This window comes from Labeo rohita, chromosome 7 (assembly GCF_022985175.1).
Source record: "Labeo rohita strain BAU-BD-2019 chromosome 7, IGBB_LRoh.1.0, whole genome shotgun sequence".
Classification (NCBI taxonomy): Eukaryota; Metazoa; Chordata; class Actinopteri; order Cypriniformes; family Cyprinidae; genus Labeo; species Labeo rohita.
Window position 1 is genome coordinate 39806439 of NC_066875.1, and position 17842 is coordinate 39824280.

The window sequence follows — 17842 nt, forward strand, 5'->3', positions numbered from 1 at the left end:
TAACAGTTGTGCTGGTAAAATGTTAGTTGAAAATTCTGTCATTACTCACCCTCATGTCGTTCCAAACCTGTAAGACCTTTGTTTATCTTTGGAACACAATGTAAGATATTTTTGATGAAATCCAAGAGTTTTCTGACCCTGCACAGACAGCAGCACATCTGACAAGTTCAACGCCCATAAAGGTAGTAAAGACATCATTAAAATAGTCCATGTGACATCAGTGGTTCAACCATCATTTTTTTATTTTGCATACCTAATTGGTCACAAAAATGGTCAATACATTTTACATGCAATGCATGAAAGTTGAAAATAACATGATGCTTTCTGAAGCTATTTTTATGCACTGTTAACGAATACTATGGTATACCTACGTCCAATCTTTTAAACATGTCAGTGTTCATTCTGGTATGTAACAGACGAGTTTATCACTATCGGGTTAATCACTAGAGTTTGTGAGCTAGAGAGCATTCGCATGTAGATGCTACTCTGAATATGCATGTAAACAAATGGTATCCTTGGTGTGTCAGAGATTTGAATAGGATTACCAGCCATACGCCCTGGTCCACACACCCTTCTTCTTGAACTCAGGGCTAGATCTCAGAGCCATTAGAGTCGCTAAGATGGAAAGACATACAAATGAGAGTCAAATGAGAGATTCCATTTGTACTGTGCATTGTGTAACAATCCTTTGCTTCTTGTTATCAACACATTTTTACAACAAAGTGTCTCACCTTTGGCGGTAAGTAAGGCAGTCTTAGAGAAACCTAGTTCAGGGCCTTCTGTAATACTGAAGAGCCAGTCGATGAACTGATGACATGAGGAAAGAAAGATTGGATTGATAAGTTAAAAAAAAAAAAAAAAAGGAATTGATCAAAACAGACAGTAAAGACATTTGTGACCCTGGACCACAAAACCAGTCATAAGGGTCAGTTTTTTGAAATTGAGATGCAACTATTTGAAAATCTGGAATCTGAAAAAAAAAAAGTTTTTTAAGTTATGATATATTTACAGTAGGAAATTTACAAAATATGTTCATGGAATGTGATCTGTACTTAATATCCTAATGATTTTTGAGATAAAAGAAAAATCAATAATTTTGACCCATACAATGTATTGTTGGCTGTTGCTAAAAATATATTCATGCTACTTAAGTCTGGTTTTGTGGTTCACAAATGCATCGCTTCACCTTTATTAACCCCCCGGAGCCATGTGGAGTATTTTTTATGATGAATTAATGCACTTTATTGCACTTCAAAATCTCAACAGCCATTCACTCCCATTATAAAGCTTGGAAGAGCTAGGACATTTTTTAATATAACCGTGCTTGCATTCGTCTGAAAGAAAAAGTCATATACACCTAGAATGGCTTGAGGATGAGTAAATCATCGGGTAATTTTCATTTTTGGGTGAACTATCCCTTTAATATTTCCCTGTCTATCTACATTACCTTAAAGTTTGGTTTCAGGGAGATTTTTTTTTGGGGTGAAATATCCGTTTAACTTGTATTGCAATTTGGTGTGTAACTCAATCCGCACCATTTGTGCAATGGATATGAATACCTTAAATTGTACAAGTTGTATTTTTCTAAGTAGTGTTTAAAAACCATTCAGCAGAACTACACATTTAAATTGTAAAATGAAAGATAACAGATGCCATACCTTCTGTGACTGGGACTTCCATGGCTCTTTGGCGAGTAGTTGCTTCATGCTGTATGGGATTCCAAGTAGGCATGATGCGACCGACAGCTCGGTGGCATCAGGGTTGACATAGAGGTCATGGGACAGTTCTGTTTTCAGAGAGGACTGCTGCCAGGGAAACCACTGGGCCCTGATGCCAACAAGAAGCGGAGCACAATGGTCAGCCCAAGACACCACTGCTGCAGCAAACACACCGAGGAGGAAATCTGTGCCCTGCGAAGTGATGATGGACATTATGCTCAAGTCAGTGAATGGGTAGTATCTTTCCTGCTGCTGGTAATGTGTTTTAAAGAGAAAATAACTGTTTATATCATAAGGCCCAAAAACACCAGGCAGATGGCAGCAACTGCTCTTTAGAGAGGCAAATCCACATAAAGCGACCAAAAAGAAACCCAATAAATTAAAGCAAACAGATTTTGCAGTGCAGTCATACGGCACATACCTCTATAACATTGACGCATTTAACAGAAGGAGATCCGTATGCTACATTTCTGATGTGGCCCATTAACTCCAAAAGCCACTCCATTCGTTTAGAGACTCCTGAAAACAAACAAAACATTTGCTTCTGAAACAACAAAATGATTCAATTTCATTAAAAATAGGACACTTAAAATGGTTACATATAAGTAGGGATGGGCGATACCACTTATTTTGTTTTCGATACGATACCGATACTTTTAAAGGCCAGTATCGTCGATATCGATACTGATACAATACTTCTAAACTGAACTTTTAAATTCTAAAAATATATTATTTACTAACAGTAAAATGGCTAATGATACCCACTTAACTTCATATTTGAAATGCATTTTACTAATTATTTAATACGCCTTAATGGCAACTTACTGGGTTATATTTTTGTTTACAGTTGGCTAAAATACGTTTACTGTAGTGGTAACCGTAGAAATCTACAAATACTAGTTGAGCTATGATCATTTTAATAAAACCATGGATCATTTTCATTAGGGACTGCCACAGAGATGTGCAACCTTTTTATTCTGACAGTGTATGATTTATATTAAAGTGCTCCTATTATGCCTTTTCAAATATGATCTTTCATGTAGTGTGTCATGTAGCTGTATGTGAACATAAACTATCTGTAAAGTTGTGAAGCCGACAGTGCATGATAAATAAAGTTATTGTCTATCAAAAAAAAAAAGTCGTCGTCAGGAATTCGAGTCTTATTCTGTTATGGCTGCACGTCACAAAGTAACATTTGCATAATGCCCGCCCACGTTCTACGTCGCAATAAACTTGCCCGCCCACAAACTCAGTAAAATTTCAATGTGGTTTACGTCATGTCGAGAAGATGCTGTATCCTACGCTGTGAGAGTAAATTTGTTTTATATTCACTTCCAAAAGATGAATCTACAAAGATTTTATTTTCTAGCGATTGTTCAAAATACATAGTTGTGTTTGTTATGGTGTGTAACAACCCTGCACATGTCTTGCTAACCGATTAACTCACACTTCTTTAGTTCTGTTGTTCAGCTGTGGGCCCACTGTAGTCTAAAAAGTTGTGATTGATGCAGCTAGACTGTCTGTCTGTCTCATTAGTTGGAGCAATGATAAAGGATGGCACACAAAGCTTTGAAACCCACTCATTTCAATTGCTTGCGCCACGTGAGGATGGCTTGTTTCTGTGTCGACCAAAGCGCATGCGCATCGGAGCGCACCACTGGCGTGCACAACACGCTCAAAGTTCAAATGAGTTGAACTTTTGCCATGCTCTGAAGGGCTGTGCTGAACCCATCAGCCAGCACAGCGATTTCCACATTCGGTGTGAAAGCCGCTTAATGCATTATACAATGTTGCAGTTTACAACATAGAGGTGTGCCCGGTTCGCTTACATTGTGAGCACAAATTGTGAGCACTTTTCACGGTAGTCCGTGCTAACTTGTCGATCAGCCACTTCAGCCGTTTCATTGACTCCGGCTCGAACTGGTAAGGTAAAATCAATGCCATCTTTTCTATGTATTGACAAGTCTCCAGGGCTGTCATTCAGTTATGGCAATAATGAAAACACGCTGTACACGGTAGACATCATAAAGGACTGCGCCATCTGACCAATCACAGCAGTGAGGGCTCACTGAAAGGAGGGGTTTAGAGAGACTGACTCTTCGAAATGCTTCGCACGAGTCATTTCCGAATCATTTAGAAATGAGGTAAAATTAAATCTATTTTTGGAGAAAACTAAAGTGTTTTTTGACCTTGCATACATGTAAACCTGTTTTCGGAGACACAATATTAGCAACCTTTAAAATCGCATAATAGGAGCACTTTAACATTATAGAATACAACATGATCAATATGAACTTTTAATATTTCGTTTAAATAAATGTAACTGCAGAAACTATGTAGGCTACCATTTCAATTTGATTATTGTAAAAAAAAAACAAAAAAAAAAAAACATGTTTTCGTCTGTCCTCTGATAAGCATTATTCTGGGCTGCCATTTCCAAAAGCTTCAGTGCTTTCTTATGATACTTTTGGGAAAAGTAGACCTGTTTGAATGCACTGTCAAAAGTGAGTGAATACTCTCTGTGGTTGGTTGATTCTGCCTTGCAACATTTGCATCAACTCGCAACAATTATTCGCCAACATAGGTTATTCGTCCAATTCAAAGTATATTGTATGCATAATTGTTTTGCTAAATAAACAAAATCACTAGCAAATAAATCACACCTTAGTATCGAGATGTTTTTATTTAAGCATTGCTACTTTCGATACTTGCATCAATATCGATATATTGATACTTCAGGATTGATATGGCCATCTCTACATATAAGAATCAGTGTCATTTTAACATCAAGATACTAAAATATTTTTTATTCATATTTTGAACCATTTTTTATTTTTATATTTTTCATTTTTATTTTAATTTTGTTGTATATTTTGGTATTTTTTTGCAGCTCATTTATATAGTCGTCTATATAGTTGTCATTTCAGTTTTAGTTTCTTAGTGCATTAAGTTAAACTAAATAAAAATGAGACATGTTGCACTGTACAACAATATACACATTTGATAATTATTTATATTTGTTCATATATATTTATTTATTTTGTTTCAGTTACCGTTTATTATTCCAAGTAATGTATATATTATGCTTATATATAAGTATGCTTATATATATATATATATATATATATATATATAATATAGAATACAGAATACAATTTACAATTCCGTTTAAAAATTTGGGGTGAGTATGATTTGGCCCACCAAGGATACATTTATTTGATCAAATATACAGTAAAAACCCCCCAGTAATATCATTAAATATTATTACAATTTAAAATGACTGTTTTCCATTTTAATATGTTTTAAAATTTAATTTATCTCTGTGTGGCAAAGCTAAATTTTCAGCATCATTACTCCAGTCTTCAGTGTCACATGATCCTTAAGAAATCATTCTAATATGCTGATTTGTTGCTCAAGAAACATTTATTATTATTGCCAATGCTGAAAACAGTTGAGCTGCTTAATATTTTTGTGGAAACAGTGATATATTTTTTCAGGATTCTTTGATGAACAAAGTATAAAAAACAGCATCTATTTAAAATATAATTTTAATAAAATCAAATCTGTGTACTGTCTCTTTTTGCAAATTCAATATTCTTGGTGAATGAAAGTATTAATTTCTTTCTGACCTTTTGAAACTTCTAAACAGCAGTGCAACTTTTTACAATAATTATACTAGTATTTACATTAGCATTTTCTACATACCTGTATTGGGACTAGAGGCAAAGCGTGTTTGGTGGAGGGCCTGCAGTAGAAGCCAGCTGATTTGTTTCTTATTCCCCACCTGAAGGACGGTACTAATGACATCATTGAGTCCGAGGAGAGGGACTCTGCCTTTAGAGGTCAGGTAGGATAGGATGAAAGTTGTTTTTTCAACATTAGCCTGTAGAGGGAGCACAAAAACAAAGAGAACTGTGTTCGGGTTGTATATCGGTTGATTTAATGTCTCTAGCCACTATCAGTGTACCTTTGAGCAAGTAATTTAACTTGTAAATTGCTTTGGAATGGTTGTTACATTACATGATAAATTACAAAACAGCAGAAGCTGTCCTATGCTCTTGCCATGAATTATGATTATCATTAATTATCATGAAAGGAGCAGAAAACCTTCCATGGATGAAAGCATAACTATTTATCACTGCAAACATTTATGCATTATGCATGTATTATATTTGGGGGAGAAAAAAACCCCTCAATTTTCCTGCATAAAATGAGCCTTATTACTAAAATCAACAACAAATTTAGAAAAACAAATCATATTTTGGAATACATTTAAGACATTTTGCCTGGAGGCAGAACTGTGTAATAATGGAAGTCAATTAATCAAAGACTTTGCTGATGGCAGAATATCTAAACTGACTGCTGCTAATAGAACTGGCCCCTAGCTTAACTACAACACCAAAATATATATTTTAAAACGTAAACGCAATAATGGTTAACAAACACAATAATGGATCCACAGTGGTTACATTCATTATATCCATTACATCATATAAATAGTTAATGCATAACCTTTAAATATTATGGTCAGTAAATCCTTACTTCCATTATTTTATTTTATTGTATTTTATTGTATTTTATTTTATTTTATTTTTATTTTATTTTATGTGGTTAGGGACAGACCAGAAGGCGTCTTCATGAAGAAACAACGAAGTAAAAAACATAATTTATGAACATACATAAAAATACAACAATAAACATAACAATAAAACACTTCTTTTCTGCTGATGTGTTAAGAAAATGCTTATAATAAAACATCATAAATGCTGGCATCAGCAATTCATAGTTAAATTCATAATTTACATGTTAACGAAAGACAACAGGCATTTCATCCCTCAGACATTAGTAATCGTTTTTTGTCTTTTTTATGCGTCTTGTGCTTGCAAAGTGAGTAAATGGGTTCATTACCCTGAGGCACAGTGGTATTACTACATATCATGATGAAACATTTCAACACAATCAGATTTATAAAGCTATACATCACTTCTATTATACCTCAGTGACTTTAACTATGCGGTCGATCTCGGTGTCGCTCAGTTCAGACAGACATGAACACATGGCTTCATACAGGTCCAGCTCACCAGCCTACAGAACAACACAAAAAAAAAATATCACTGGACAGCAGTTCTTAGAAGCATGTTTGACTATAAAACATCTTCCCAATTGCTAGGACATACCGGTATATTATCAGGTAAGAGGTTATAGATCTGTTCAGTGGTGGAACACAGAGCGGTCCAGCAGTTTTGTGGCGGGTTGGGGACCACCATAGCTTTGGACAGGCCGTGCAGGATGGACAGGCACAAGGTTCGGCGCTGAGGTCGTGTGTTGGGCACAAACTGCTGTACTGCCAGACTGTCCACATAAACCTGCAGTTTGTCTTCAGCCACGTGCTTCATCCAGGAGCTCAGGCACTCGTACAGAGAAGCCCTAGTGCGGAGCTGTTGCGGGTACAGATTTTGAGAAAATTAAGACAATTAGAGCAGACTGAATGAAAATTACAAAACAGTATGGCATTTTGAATCCAGAAAGCCATGATGAAGTTCACACAGGTGATAACGCTATGAGATAATTGGATACTAACTGCTACTTTACTTTTGGGCATCTCTGAAAATAACATTAAACCTTACCAAGCTTTCCAAAGGGTCTAACAAATTAGTGAAAATTAGGTTTAGAAAATGCACATGTAAAACTCAATGCCATGTAGAGCTCAATTATTGCTAAAGTTACCATAAATCACTGAAAACATTCATTTTATTTGGTTTATTAAACTTCTTTAAGTTGTCTTTGTAAGAGTGGACTTCCTTGAACTAAATATAACTGTACAGAAGCACATCTATTTATGTTTAAGTTAAATAAAAATCAAATAATCTGCGTTGTAGTGTACTTTCACAACTTTCTGAAAACTAATAAACATTTATTCAACGTATAAAACAAGACGAGACAAAACGTAAGCATTGTTGCGAACAATAATCATTAGATTCCTCAGAAACCATTATTGTAATGGAAGCCATAATTGTAATGGAAAATGAAATTTGACTGAAATGAAATTAGATTTGGAAAGTTATGAAATTTGGCACACAGATAGAGGACAATCTCAATATTAACCATAGCAAATGTGGAGTCTCCAACTAGTGCCACCACTAGGCCAAAATGGCTCATGCCGTATTGAATGCACATCAAAATTTCAATTTTTATGGGTCAAGCTTCTTTGCAGTTTTGAATTTTGCGAAAAATCATCCCAGACGGTTTGTATGATTTTCACCAAAATCAGCTCAGGTCATTTTCCGACAATGCTGGCAAAAAGTTATCAAAAGCTTTTTGATACAACAAACCATTTTCATTAAGCGTGTTAACGACTTCGGCGAAATTTGTGCAAAAATGAACATAAGGCTATATCTTCGCAATGCTTCAACGGAAATTTGTTCAATTTTAATTTGGAAAGTTCTGAAATTTGGCACACAGATAAAGGACAGTCTTAATATTAACCATAGCAAATTTGGAGTCTCTTACTCAAACTCTCTAGTGCCACCAATAGGCCAAAATGGCTCATGCTGAATTGAATGCACATCAAAATGTAAATTTCTATGGGTCAAGATTTTTCGCAATTTTTTGAAAAATGCAAGATTTTCACCAAAATGGGCTTAGATCATCTTAAGACAATGCTGGCAAAAAGTTATCAAAAGCTTTTTGATATACCAAACCGCTTTCGTAAAACGTGTTAATTTGACGAAATCTGTGCAAAAATAGATATGAGGCTATATCTTTGCAGTGTTTTAGCGGATTCAGACCAAACTTGGTATGTGTTATACCAAGCATGACCTGAGGGCACATGAGTAGTCTTGGCACAGTGTCACCTATTGGCCAAAAGATATAAAATTTGTCATTTTTGTTTATATTTTCTTTCTGAAATCTAATAAACATTTATTCAACAGAGAAAACAAGACGAGAAAAAAACAAAGCATTGTTGTGAGCAATGATCACTTGATTACTTCATTTTCATAATCGCAGGAAGCCATAATTATAATGGAAAATGAAATTTGATTGAAATTAAATTTGATTTGCTATGGTATTCTGGGTGGGTGTATTCTAAGTGAGCTCAAAAGGTGCACTTAGGTGAAAAAGTTCAATACTAAAGAGCGACAGTGTCAATTAATCAACTGAATACTAAAATCTCTTATATATTAGTGATAACCCAGCATCGTAAGATGAAGTCTGTATGAAGACACCAAATGAGTGACAGAGACATGTTTTATACATAGAGAGAAAGAAATACTCACACTCAGGCTGTGAACCAGTGGAGGCACAAGCCAGGTGCCGAGGAAAAGTGAGGCGCTCTGGGAGGACTGGGCCTGACTGGCAGCTAATGCTAAACAGTGATGTTGCACCTCCTCACCTGACAGATACAGGTGAGCACTTCAACATCATACATCCTCAGAAAAGACAAAATAAGGTATTTCCTACAGAGAACTAATTCATAATGATGATGAACAGGAAACTCACCAAAGCTGAGTCTCATGAGTGGAGAGAGGATGGCACTCCAGTTGACTGGAGGATACTGGAAGCTTCCACCGACTGTATCTAATGCTGCCAGCACCGTCTTCACTAGGTGTGGAGGAGTGATCTCAGGTCCTGTGCAGAATCACAACATTAGTAAGCAATAGAAATGTGTTTTTTATTAGACAGCATTAAATTGTGTGTTACCTTTCCTTCCTGCTTCAGTGATGAAGTCTACTGAAGCTCGGATGACACTTTTCTCTGGGAGGTAACCAAAGTCCTGAGGAACTGTTAAAGGGGGTGGAAACATGTTTGATTGGTATAATAAACGTATTTTTGATTAGTTTTTATCTATTATTATTATTATTATTTTTGATTGATTATATTACATAATTATAATTATATATTTAATGATTATATTATTTAAATGGTAAAACTTTACAATAAGGTTCATTAGTTAACATGAATTAAGAATGAACAATACTTCTACAGCATTTATTACCTTATTTTTTAAATATATTTTTAGTAGTAGCAGTAGCAATTAAAATAATAATAATGTATTTATTTTATCTATTATTATTAGTATTAATATTATTAACAACAACAATTAGTATTTTAATAATATATTTTAATAGCATAACATGTTATGTAATTATTAATATTCTTATTAGATTTAATTATTATTATTAATTATAACAACAACAACAAAAATAATATATATTTTGAATGAATCTTTCAATATCCATTTAGATTTGTAACTTTTTTTTGTATTATGTCTTGTAATGTTTTAATATTAATATGCATTTTATTAAAAGAAAAAGACAAAACATAAGCACTATTACTATCAATAAAAATAATAATGCATTTTTATTATATTATTTTAATATTTTCTCTATTATTATCAACAAAAACAGTAAAAAAAAAAAAAAAAAATAAACAAATAAATTCAGTTTCACCTGCAGTTCGACTGTGGCTGCTGGACATGTGGGCCAGATGCAAGTGTCCAAGCAGACATGCTCCATTAGACTGCAGACCTATTGTTCCTGAGAAGGTGATGATCTATTGTGGAGGATGGACATGACAGCAAAACAAACAAACAAAAAAAGAAAAACTTACTTCAAACTATAGTTTTACTTCCAGTATACATATTTAACTTTTTAAACACATTTTTGATGTATTTCAAATTCATTTCACATTTGCATTTCATTGCTTCACAGAAGCAATCAAATCAACAAAAGAGCAACAATATGTAAGTGCTGTGACAAGTCCCAGTTAGTACACATAGCAAGTTTTTTTTCATAATAAATAAAAAGAAAACAGACAGAATAGAAAAAGAATAGACAAATCTGGTGTTAAATGGTCAATTATTTGCTTTTTTGTATTCTAACCTGTGTAATGGCACGGATGACCTCATTCAGTCTGCCTTGCTGTTGTGAGGACTCCTCTGATTCGCTCTTCAGCTAATGGAGATAAAAACACACTTTCTGAAAGTCAAAGGGTTCTAGGACAGAGTAAAAACCTATGAATATGTGGCGGGGCATCAAGCTCAAATTAACTGGAGGTCACTAGTCAGAGTTGGTGTTCTCCATCAAGGGCCAGTTCAACAAATAAAACAGTTGCATGAATTAAAAGTGTTTGCACAACCATTTAAAAAAAAAAGAAGGAAATAATCAAAGAGTATAGAATAAGTATTGGGTAGGGTTAGGTGTATCTGAGCAGCAGATATGCTCAGATGCTTTGTTTACTTTGCTGTGTTACAGAGTGCAGCACGAATATTCCCTAAACACACCTAGTAAAGACAGTGATGCGCCCGCTTCCTGTGAAATATGTTTGATGATTGCGCCTGATGCGCCCGCTCCGTCCACTCCTCCACCCCAGATGCTGCCTGTTCATACGTGTGAGCATAGAGCTTAATCTATTAGTGCATTCGTCATGTGGAATGGATTTTACTGATGGCACCCTATAAATTGCGCAGACACATTCGCCGAATTAGAGACGGTAAAAGTGGGTGGGTCCCATATCATATCATATCTTCAAAAGTGCCACATTCAATGGTTCCGACGCTCATGATTCAGACATAAAATTACTGATCTGCACCACAAAAATTCACATGTTTGAAAAGACTGCTGTCCTGAACATATACCCATGACCATATTCAGTCATAGCCATAGCGCCACCTGCAGGCAACAGGAAGTGACATTTTACACTCTAATGAACTCCTCCTAGAGATTTAATGACATCAACATTATATTTGGTCAGTCTAATCTAAAGGCCTTTGCAATGTTAATTTGCAAAGATCTTAAGTTTTCGTTAAAGGGCGTGTATGTGGCAGCCTGACAAAGTTTGATGTTTTGCCATGCGAATAGTTGTTGTAACTCAGCCATAATCTGCACCAAAATTCACATGTTTGGTAAGACTCCTGGCTTGAAGACATCTAAAAGCCAATATTCAGTTATAATCATAGCGCCACCTGTTGGCAACAGGATACGTCAAGCATACATTTGTAAAAATTATATAAACATTTTTTTATGGATTCATAAGATTATATATGTGTGTAGGATTGGATGGATTTATATATCTATATCTTTTTTCTATACGGAGGTATTAAGCATATTTACTATTAATACATGTATAAGGAAACACTTTTAAGACATTGGATATATATGTGGTGTGTTTTGTGCCTGCGCGCATATTATGATGTCCATGGTGATACTGATTTAACGTGGTGCAGGTGTGCGCCAATTCATGTGGCACTGAGGAAGAGCTTTGTCTCGAAAACATTTGCACCTTTGCACACGTATTGCACTCTTTGCACGTATTTTTATGACCTGTGATGCAGCATTTAATAAAGATTTTTTGAAGAGGTATAAGCCTGGTATACAAGCGTGTGCAGATCTTAATTGCAGATCTCAAGCATGCCATATTCAATCTGCGCCAACCATCATATGTTTGATAAAAGTGCTGGCTTGAAGACATCTACATGCCAATATCCAGCCCCACTAGCTGGTAGCAGGAAGTTTGGCACATATAAATGACTTTGGCATATTCCTTCTATATCTACCACTTTAAATGCATATTGCCCAGCCCTGGGTGGTGGTGAGTCCAGGTGCGAGGGCCCTTTCAACGCTGCTTGCAGCTTTAATTTAAAATTGTAATTCTATTTTAAGGTATTAATGTTTTAGTGCATTTTTGATCAAATAAATGCAGCCTTGGTGAGCATTAGAAACTTCTTTTCAAAACAAACAAAAATATCTAACCTACAATTCTATTTATGCATATAAAAGTACATAATATGATGCTCCTCAATAATACACTTTACTATTTTTTACATTTTATGTAAAAATTCAGCTTCAATACAAGTTGTAAACCTACCAAAATTACAAATTCCACAATAAATAGAAAGGATTCATTTGTTTTCACATTTAACGTTCTCATACTGGATTATTTTAACCCTACAGTACCCTCATGTGGTCAGCTACTGTTACTGCCATATCAATGCCTACAGCTTTTTACTTTCATGTAGGTTACAAAGGGTTAAGGCTAGAAGGAATACAGCTCTAGCTACTGGGCATGCGCACATCAATCTAACATTATTTCTGTCACACTGTACAACAATAAAACTGTTTTTGTATTACAGTAAGGGCTAAGTTTAGGATTGGGGTAGGTGTAGATGTTAAAAAAAACAGTATCCAATAGGTAGAGCAATTAATTTCATTGTTAGTTTCCGGTCAGAGCTGTATCCCTCATAGCCACAACCGTTACAAAGTGCCTGAGATCTACTTCCTTACCTGTACTTGCATAAAGTTACAAAACTACATCTACAACTAAAAAGAGAATAATCGGTTTTTAAAATCTTGTTAGCATCACTGGTTTGAGAGGATTTAAACAACTTTTGATCTAAAAGGAACAGTCACCAGCTAAATGAGCTACATTCAAGATTTGAATTCAAGAACGAATCGACTGATGAGGGCATCTGAATGCGCTGAAATGTGCTTTAAAGTGTTTATTCAGTGACTTTAAGTCGCTTAAAGACACATTAACACAATCTTTTCATCTATGGGGCGGCAGAGTAATCCGAGACATTCACAAGGCTCGGATTCACACTGAGAGAAAATCCTTGCAGACCGCTGTCAAGTCCTACCGTTACTATGGCGACACTTCCTGGCTACCTTCCAAGTATGGTGGCATTTGCATTTAAAAAGGCGAGACGGCATTCGCTGTGTGTGTGTGTACGAGCGTCTGGAAAGTGGGTGGGCATGGAGGAGTGCAATTTGCCACACAAAGAGCAGCCTGGCACAGGTGTGGGTGAAAAGGCCAGTGCCCATACGAGACTGGCATTTAACTGCTATCACTAATGGCACCTCAACATACGATAATGGACTTAATGTAGGGTAATATATGAGAAAGTGATGTTTCATGATATTTAACATTCACTAGGATGAGGGAAAAAGCCTTCTAGCTGTAAAGAGTAAGATTTATTACACTGCTAGAGTGTCTTGCACTGAAGGTACTGAATGCCAACACATATATCTTAAACCGAAACAGTCTCTAGCATCCTGCCAGGTACAAATATAACACAAGGCTTGACATGAGCACGAATTACACATTAAATTACCTGAATGAGAGCCGTCTCCGATCCCACTAATGCGATCAGTCCATTGAGGGCAGACAGCCTCTGCATTGTGGGACAACCCTGGAGAAATGAAAAAAATTACAGTTTAGTTTCTCCCTTATGAAAGCTGAGATCTAAACTAAGACACTGGGAAGAAAAAGACTTGATATACAGTTCACTTACTGTGGCTCAACAACTCACTGTTTTTCACTAGTCAGGGAGACTACATTTGTTTCACACTGAATTTTTAAGTTGACTGTTTCTTTCCACTGGCATTTTTTTTTTTAACTAGAGCAGCTTTGGTATGGATAATAAAGTGGCTGTGCCACATAAAATTGTGACCACATGCCTTACATGCAGGCATATGTGTAAAATATGCATAACATACGGAAATAACAATACATTTTGAGCACAATATGATTCACTAAATCACCTCTGCCAGAAGTATCTTGGTCCAGGCAGCCAGCAGACGAGGTTGGATGTCCACCGCTTTACCGTGACCGAAAGAAGAGAGTCCAAATACTGTCAGTCCCAATGCCAAAGCAAAGCCTGGTGTCTAAAAAACACAGAACAAGTGCCAGAAAGTGTGACTTAAATATTTTGTTTTTAATCAGTCATGCACAAAATACAAAACCAACCTTAGTTCTAAAATCAAACTTAGTAGCTAATTTTAATCAGCTAAAAACAATAAAGTATTTTTAAATAGCTTTTGACTTAGCGTATGATTTTTATAAAGTCGATTTCAGCTCTCACCTGTTGGCTTTCCTCTGTTAGGGTGCGAAGTGTGTTCATGCTTTCCTCTGCCTTACTGGCCTCAATAATGCCTGAACTAAATGCTGAAACTCCAACACACGCCACAGAATAGGCCAAAACCTGACACCCGACAGAAACACATAAAAGACACAAGAAATGTTTGGATGCACAAATACTAAAAGTATTTAGATGCAACTGATGGGCGAAAAAGAGTTGTGTTTTCACTGCATTACAGGAAAAATTCTGTCATCAATTTGTAAACACTGTTTATCTTAAGCAGGAATTATAAAACATTTTTGTCAGCCAAAAATATTTGTCATTCCTAAATATTTGATCTTTGATATTTTATGTTATTATTTTAATATTTTTAACACACTTGCATGTTTTAGAAAGCATTTTATGTTACTTGCATTTAATTTTACTGTTATTGTTATTATTCATTTATTTTAATTTTATATTTTTCTGATTTTATTAAAGGATTCTTTCACGTAGAGAATAAAAAAATCCTGATAATTTATTCACCCCCATGTCATCCAAGATGTTCATGTCTTTCTTCAGTCGAAAATAAATTAAGGTTTTTGAGGAAAACATTCCTGGGCTTTTCTCCATATAGTGGACTTTAATGGGAGCCAATGGGTTGAAGGTCCGAATTGCAGTTTCAATGCAGCTTCAAAGGGCACTACACGATCTTGTCAGAGGAATAATGGTGTTGTGTAGTAAAACGATCAGTAATTTAAAAAAAAAAAAAAAAAAAAAAACAAAAAAAACAAACAAAAAAAAGTACACATAAAAATGTATATAATTTGTAACCACAAATGTTTGTCTTGCACTAGCTCTAAGACGCACATGCGTATCTTGTGTATGTAATTACGTTGGAAAAGTCAAATACAGTTAGCTCTTCGTCTGTGTACTTCGGTTTAAAAAGTTAGGGTAACTTAACTTTCTCCTCCAACTTCAAAATCGTCCAACATTGTTGTTTTACCTTTTTTTTTAAAGGGTGACTTTCTTTGCACATTCACTTTGTAAACACTTCTGCCTATATCACACATGCATGATTACGTAATGCATGAGGTTGAGCTAGTGCAAGACGAGCATTTGTGGTTAAAAAGTATATAAATATTTCTTTTTTAGAAAACAACTGGTCGTTTTGCTAGATAAGACCTTTCCTCGGCCGGGATCGTGTAGAGCTCTTTGAAGCTGCACTGAAACTGCAGTTTGGACCTTCAACCTGTTGGCTGTAATGGAAAATGGAAATTGAAAAATCCTGGAATGTTTTCCTTAAAAAACTTAATTTCTTTTTGACTGAAGAAAGAAAGACATGAACCTCTTGGATGACATGGGGTGAGTAAATTATCAGGAAATTTTTATTCTGGAAGTGAACTAATCCATTAATAATGAGCCATGAGTTTGTGATCCCCAGTTTGGGAAATTCTGAGCAAATTAATCTTGGATATCTACAGTACGACCTTTTGTTTCCCTTATGCGAGGAATTTAGGTGTGGAGTTTGACAATTATCTAAAAAAAAAAAAAAAAAAAAAAAGAGTTCAAAAAACAGCTCTGTGATTGGTTTTAGCTTTTTTCATCTTTGTTTACTTGCTAAAACTAAGCTGTTTCTCTCCGAGAAGTCTTTGGAAGTTGCAATCCATGCTTTTATTATGTCTTGGGTGGATTATTGCAACTCCCTTTATTACAGTATATCAAAGTGGTTTAAAATGCAGCAGTGCGATTTCTGAAAGAATGTAAAAGAAATTACTCATGTTACTCCCCTTCCGAGTTTAAAATTACTTGTCTATAAATTCTTACATTACCAAACGCTAAGCTATCTGTCTAATTTACCCTCGTAAAGCCAAAGGACCGAAGATCAGAACTTACACCAATTCTCCAAACTCGCTTAAAGTGTTGGACAGCCTTCCAAACTACATTAGGGCTGCTTCTACCTTATCTGCATTCAAATCTAGTCTTAAAACATATCTCTTTTCATTGGCTTTTGGTTCATTGTAATGTCTTCTTTTGGCTCTCTGTCTTATCATCTGTCTTATGGTCTTCCTAGTTTGTACAGAGGTTTGGTCAGTCTTGTCGCTGCTTTAAATGTGATTCAGAAATAAACTGAACTGAAATGCAAAGTATTAAAAAGAGGCAAAATACCAATCCATTTCTCAACTAAAGATTCAAGACGTCACCTGTCAACACCACAGTCAACATGGTTTTACCTCCTGTTGCATGCGGCTCATATTGCTGCTGTCCTGCAGGGTCTGCAGGAGTCTTTCCAGCGTGACAGATACATGCACACGGTCCCGTTCGGATTGACTACTGCTACTGAGAGAGCTCAGAACCAACCCAACACCTAACACACAACCAGCACTGAGAAAGACAAAGAGCAAACAAATGTTTGAGCCTGTTAGTGTATAGGAGGAATGAGGAATCTACTGTAGATACAACTGATTACATAAACTAACTTGTACTCCAGATTGGGATTAAAGCAACAATCTTCCAGCTGTTCCAGATGTTTCATCAGCAGCTCTGCCACTGACAGCCCAGATATATCACTGCAGTAAACACATCAGTTAAACATGATACAGCTATAAAAATTGTCTGGTGATGCGCTCAAGTTCTGTTTTACAGGCAGACTGGAGTTACACATCTCTGCTATGGTATCACTCAGCACACACCTGACTCTCTCATCGTGTAGCCATGCGAGAAACATGCCCAGAGCCAGTCCACTGTGAAACTGAAGTGCCTGAGATTCGTCTGCGGTGGGCGAGCCTGGCAGCCCCGCCGCTAGTGTGCCCAGTATAGCGGGAATGTTCTCTCTGCGTGAGGTCACCAGGACTGGCACCAACAACGCCAGTCCCAGAGCAGCACAGGAGCGTGCAATTACACTTGCTGTGTTCTCACCGGAGTATGAGCGCTAAAAAGAGTGAGACAAATAAAATTAAGGCACATTTGCACTATAATATAGGGAAAAAATCAATATGGGTTAATAAGGTTTTGTTTGTTTAGGTTAGTTAATTAATTACAATACTGACCGAAAGTCTAGGGGTTGGTAAGATTTTCTAAAAGAACTCTCCTATGCTCACCAATGCTGCATTTATTTAATCAAAAATACAGTGAAAACATGATACAAATACAACAGCTGTTTTCTATTTTAACATATTTTATCATCACATTTTATTCTTATAATGGCAAAGCTGAATTTTCAGCATCATTACCCCAGTCTTCAGTGTCACATGATCCTTTACAAATCTAATATAATATACTGGTAATA

At 35.8% G+C, this 17842-nt stretch overlaps 1 protein-coding gene across 1 annotated transcript in view; it reads right to left on the reverse strand.

Annotated features, from left to right (window-relative positions):
* Positions 1-224: 224 nt before the first annotated feature.
* Positions 225-17842, reverse strand: part of focad (focadhesin) — a 65580-nt gene continuing 47962 nt past the window's right edge. The window contains exons 27-44 of the mRNA XM_051114794.1: positions 17247-17485; positions 17034-17123; positions 16788-16938; positions 14578-14697; positions 14258-14380; positions 13828-13905; positions 10601-10672; positions 10169-10271; positions 9420-9500; positions 9219-9347; positions 8996-9111; positions 6896-7156; positions 6714-6803; positions 5424-5601; positions 2140-2237; positions 1659-1910; positions 732-807; positions 225-615 (exon numbers count right to left, since the gene is read on the reverse strand). Coding sequence (XP_050970751.1) covers positions 542-615; positions 732-807; positions 1659-1910; positions 2140-2237; positions 5424-5601; positions 6714-6803; positions 6896-7156; positions 8996-9111; positions 9219-9347; positions 9420-9500; positions 10169-10271; positions 10601-10672; positions 13828-13905; positions 14258-14380; positions 14578-14697; positions 16788-16938; positions 17034-17123; positions 17247-17485 — 2331 coding nt within the window. The 3' untranslated portion in view covers positions 225-541. The remainder of the gene's footprint in view (positions 616-731; positions 808-1658; positions 1911-2139; positions 2238-5423; positions 5602-6713; positions 6804-6895; positions 7157-8995; positions 9112-9218; positions 9348-9419; positions 9501-10168; positions 10272-10600; positions 10673-13827; positions 13906-14257; positions 14381-14577; positions 14698-16787; positions 16939-17033; positions 17124-17246; positions 17486-17842) is intronic.